Source organism: Salvia hispanica, chromosome 5 (assembly GCF_023119035.1).
Source record: "Salvia hispanica cultivar TCC Black 2014 chromosome 5, UniMelb_Shisp_WGS_1.0, whole genome shotgun sequence".
NCBI lineage: Eukaryota > Viridiplantae > Streptophyta > Magnoliopsida > Lamiales > Lamiaceae > Salvia > Salvia hispanica.
In genome coordinates, this window is record NC_062969.1 from 35,960,329 (window position 1) to 35,965,205 (window position 4,877).

General features: G+C 36.4%; 1 protein-coding gene across 1 annotated transcript; it reads right to left on the reverse strand.

The window, feature by feature from the left end:
* Window positions 1–597: 597 nt before the first annotated feature.
* On the reverse strand, window positions 598–2,019 carry LOC125189937 (subtilisin-like protease 4). The gene has a single exon (XM_048087154.1). It carries the CDS (start codon window positions 2,002–2,004, stop codon window positions 598–600), a length of 1,407 nt encoding a protein of 468 aa, XP_047943111.1. The 5' UTR covers window positions 2,005–2,019.
* Window positions 2,020–4,877: the final 2,858 nt, after the last annotated feature.

The following is a 4,877-nucleotide window of genomic DNA, read 5'->3' on the forward strand; positions in this document are numbered from 1 at the left end:
AGAGATTTGCATTCATATGGAATTGAAGGGGTATACCTTTTGGTAAAGAAGAATTTGACTTTGCTGGAAAAAAGATAATGGGCGATGAAACTTGAACTCACTGTTTTGTGTGAAAAGTTGGGAACTGAAGTGAGGAAGAGTATCTGTCAAGATTTGCATTTGTTGGAGAATGAATAGAGAGTGGAGAGAATTGCGGAAACCGCCGGATAGTTGGAGGAGTGGTAGTTATTTTGGCTGAAATTTGAATTAATGAAGAATTGGGCTTCTCAAAATTGGTCCCAACTAAAAAAATAAATAGGCTAGAACAAGATAGATAAAGGTGATAGGCCCAAATATTTGATTTAGAACATTGATTAAATTGTGGTGGTTTATTTTAGTACTTTGGTGTTATTTCAAATACTCGTAAACGAACGTTCAATTTTCTCATCGACGAATCTCACGTCAATTTCGTCAACTACTTTCCCTACACGATTAACCAACAACAATTCAAGCATTTACTATTTCTAATCGCAACCAATCAAACAAAGACGGTATTTTACTCGAGATCTATCATTCGCTCGTTCTCAAAATAAAATCTTAACGCAAAAAGGTTAGGTGTTACAGCCATGCTGCTAAAATATTGACTCCAGGGCCTAAAATGTCGGGTTTCAGGATTCCAGGGCTTGGATAGTTAGGTCCTCTGGAAGAAAATCCAGCAACGGCAGGCGCGTGATGATCATTGCCTATCAATGTGCCGTGGAAAGAAATTATTGCGGTGGGATTTCTTGTTGAATTTATGTAAGCTTTGATCTTCAACCCGTTTGCATAGTTGAGGTGTGTGGCCGGAAGGACGTGGGCTTCCGAGAAGGTGGTGTTTGCGTATGCCTTAGAGTTTAAGACAATCATGCCGGCACCACCACCACTCTTCACTGCTTCCCCCATTTCGACTGGTGTTAATATGCCATATTCACACTCACACACCACTATTTTCCCTCGGATGTCGCTTTGGCTGAGTGAGTCGTTGAAGCAGTTAAGCGCATATTCGTCGGAAGCGTTGAGCATCCCTGCATAAACAAGCGGGAAGTGCTTTTTAGGAACATTCCTTGGTTGAAAAGCTGACTGGCCATCAAATTGTTGGTTATTTCCCAACATTGCTCTTGCTCCTACTTTTCTGTCTATGGTGCTTGCTCCGACTGTGAGAATCCAAGGCGCCCCGTTTAATACGGATGTGAGCCCTGGACCGCCGTTTCCAGCTGAGCAGCTAACAAAGATGCCCTTCTCCATCGCGCTAAATGCACCGATTGCAATAGCATCTTCATACAAGCCTCCTGAGTCCAAGGATAGAGAAAGTGATAGCACATCGACTCCATCTTCAACAGCTGCATCCAACCCAGCAAGGATATCACCTTCAGCACAGCATACTTTGTAGATGGATAGATGAGCATGTGGTGCAACGCCCGCAGCTGTCCCATTGGCACTGCCAAAAACATTCGCCCCTTCAACAAAATTCCCAGCAGCAGTGCTGGCAGTGTGCGTGCCATGGCCGTCATCATCTATTGGGCTTTGGTCCTTAGCACTGAAGTATCTTGCTCCTATAATTTTTTTGTTGCACGTTGTGTGGTTGAATTGGCACTTTCCCTTCCACCTAGCTGGCGGCGGAGACATCCCTTTGTCGCTGAAGGACGGATGTTCAGGAAGTACTCCGGTGTCCAACACTCCAACAATCACACCTTTTCCATAATTTGAGTGTTTCCAGAAACCTGTGTTCTGGTTCAACCCCAAGAAGCTGGGAGAGTGTGTTGTGTGCAGAGACATCGGTTTCTGAGGCCGTGCTGAGATGAATCCTTTCTTCTTCTCCATATCTTTGACGTGGTTGGGCGAAAGCCTAGCAGCAAATCCCTTAAACACGTGGCGGTATGAGTAGACTAGATGCGCCTCGTCCTCACTCGTGCTAGCTGTGGTAGCCGGGAGAAAAGAGCGGTACCAGCTCTCTAGATCTTCGGACTGAGAATGAGATTGAGACATAAGGTGTGTCTCAGGTGCCTCCACATGAACAATGTAGGTTTGTAAAGTGTTTGTGTTTGGTATTTGTGATGCATATTTTGGGAGTGTAATAATACTTAATATGCAGAGAATTGTGATGGTAAAAGAAAGGTATGCCATGTTTAACATAAGTGAGGACTGAGGAATGGGAAATTGATTCTGTTGTGTGCTTATTTGGTATTCATCATCATCCAATTTATAGACGTTTATTTCTTAAAAACGTATGCCATATTTGAACGACCTATCTTTTGGAGTCAACCCTTTCCACGTTTAAGTGATTGTTAGTATAAAAATTTATGTCTCCAGAATTATGATCAACTTTTGTTTTTGCCATCCTTAAAGCAAATACTCCCTTGGTCATTAATTTCATTTCGATATAATTTAGTCATTACAAATTTTTAGATAAAAATGCCTATAATAAATATGAGCGACGAGTTTTCCCTTACAGTGCCATAAATTTGTATGCGATCTACGTGTATGCAATAAAATTGTTGCTCAATCAAACACTTCTCTTTGAAGGCATCACTTTATTATTATTTCTATAGTTCTTTTACTAACAGGTAAATACTCACACATTGTATCTTTTCCATTTATGCTTAATATATTTATTTTCGTATTCATTACAAATATGAGACATTGTTATGTTTTTCAATAAAAAAAAATACAAAATTCATTTTACTATTTATATATCCTTCTTCTTTCAGCGAGAAACCTAATCGTGTTTATCATTCTCTTCGGCGGACCTAACGTTCTGCGACGGAAAATCTATCTTCGATCGCCGATCTTCGGACGCTTATCACTCGATAAGTGTATCTCTGTCAAGAAACTTGTATTTGAAAGTACTATTGAACTATCAACCAATTATTATAATTCTTTCATGCCACAAACGCCATCGAGAGAGAGATTGTGTATTGATAAGACAATTGTAGAGAGAGAGAACCAAAGGTAGAACGATATTATCAAGGATAGAGAGACACACAACCGAAGTGATACACTATCATGTATAGAGAGATAGAGTATCAAAGAGTGGGAGTAACCTTTTTCACTGCACATTATACAGACAATAAAATTAAATTTATCAAAATTGTTGCATAATTATTTTTCATGCTTTAATGGAATGAGACAGTAATTAATTAAAAATAATAAAGTTTTGAATTCGGTGGGAATCTTCATCGTGTTGGACCATTGTCCGGGTGCTTAACATATAAAATTTTATCATACAATGCTCGTTTATCCGCTTTTGATTATTTAAACTTCGTTCTTGAATATTTTTGTCAAGGTTTTTTATTCTTAGAATTTATAATTTCTTTTCTTAGTTATTAGTTTCCATTTTTTGAATTATTACAGATTTCCTAGGATTTAAAATTAGATGGAAGAAGAATCAGGTGGCATGAGAAAATCTATTCCTTCTTCATCATTCCTTTCCAATCTATTTACTATATTTAAAAAAAAAAAAAGAGAGCTTTGAGCGTGTGATTTTCGTTGCATATAGATGAACCTAGAGGTTGCAAAGTTGTCGAAGACAAACGTGGAATTTGAGTACATAATTAATTTTACTACTTACTCCAATTTAATTTGCCCGAAATATTAACGACAGATTTGACACTCCCAGAGGTCAAAAAGTTGTCCAAAAAGAAAAACGTGGAATTAAAGTACCTAATCTATCTATACAATATATAAAAGGATAGTTTTGAAAAAATTTATGCTATTTAATTTTAAAATTATATTAAATTAAAAATGTATAAATGTTTAATTAAAAGTTGAAAACGTGTGAACTATGAAAAGCCTACGTTATTGAGTGGGAGGTTTTTATTTGATGAACGTCCACGATAAAATTTACAAGATTGCCATTTAATTTTAAAAATTATATTAAATTAAAAATGTATAAATGTTTGATTAAAAGCTGAAAACGTATGAACTATGAAAAGCCTACGTGATTGAGTGGGAGGTTTTTATTTGATGAACGTCCACGATAAATCCTTTCTTTCTACCCACATTTTCATGCCATTAAGTTTTCAACTTCTTTCTTCCTATAAAACCCTACTCCACGGTCCACATCCCCCATGCTTCCTAAAATTGGACGAGCACTTTGAGGTTCTTTTTCTTTTCTTTTTTTCTTTTTTGGTTTTGGTATTTACATTTTCCATTATCGTTTTGATTTTAGGTTGTGTAAATTGAAAGGAGAAATAGTTATGCTAACAAATATGGCTACTTTTTCATTTCCTAATGGAGTCTTCTTAATGTATAATCATTGTGATTCAATTGTTATTTTATTATTACGTAAGGAAAGATCAGAAATTTACTCCTTACAATTTAAAGTGCTTATAGTTATAGGCACAATCAAAATGAATGGCTATAATCAGGTTGAGCAGATTTTAAATGATATTCTTCGTGTAATCAATCCCTCCAAAAAGATTTCATATCATATAAAGGTCTGATAAGTTAATTGGATCAATAGAAAGTTTGAGAGGTTTGTAATGCTTCACCTCTATGGAGTAAGAATTACTATACTTAATTATTTTGTTAAGCAAGGGAAAAAATTGATTAAATTATGGGAAAAAAAAATTTCCCGTGTCTAAATCACGTGGAAGTCTTTGGTCCCAATTGTGTAAGTTTTTGGCTCCCTACAAAGTAGTTCAGCTTCGGTCTACTTATTAACCTAAAGAAAATGTAAATTCTAAAGTATTCTACAATTCCCAAGTGTATTATCTTCATATATTCAATTCATTCTCATTTCCGCGAGAAACTGATGGCGGTCATATCTTAGTTCAGAATTTCATATGCTAGACTGGTGTTTGTTTTGTAATACCTAGATTAATTTCATGCAAATAATTGAAGGAATATTATTATGTTGG

What these genes read in the sequence shown, in the direction of transcription:
- LOC125189937 (XM_048087154.1), bottom strand. Translation starts at nt 2,004, where the DNA reads ATGTCTCAATCTCATTCTCAGTCCGAAGATCTAGAGAGCTGGTACCGC.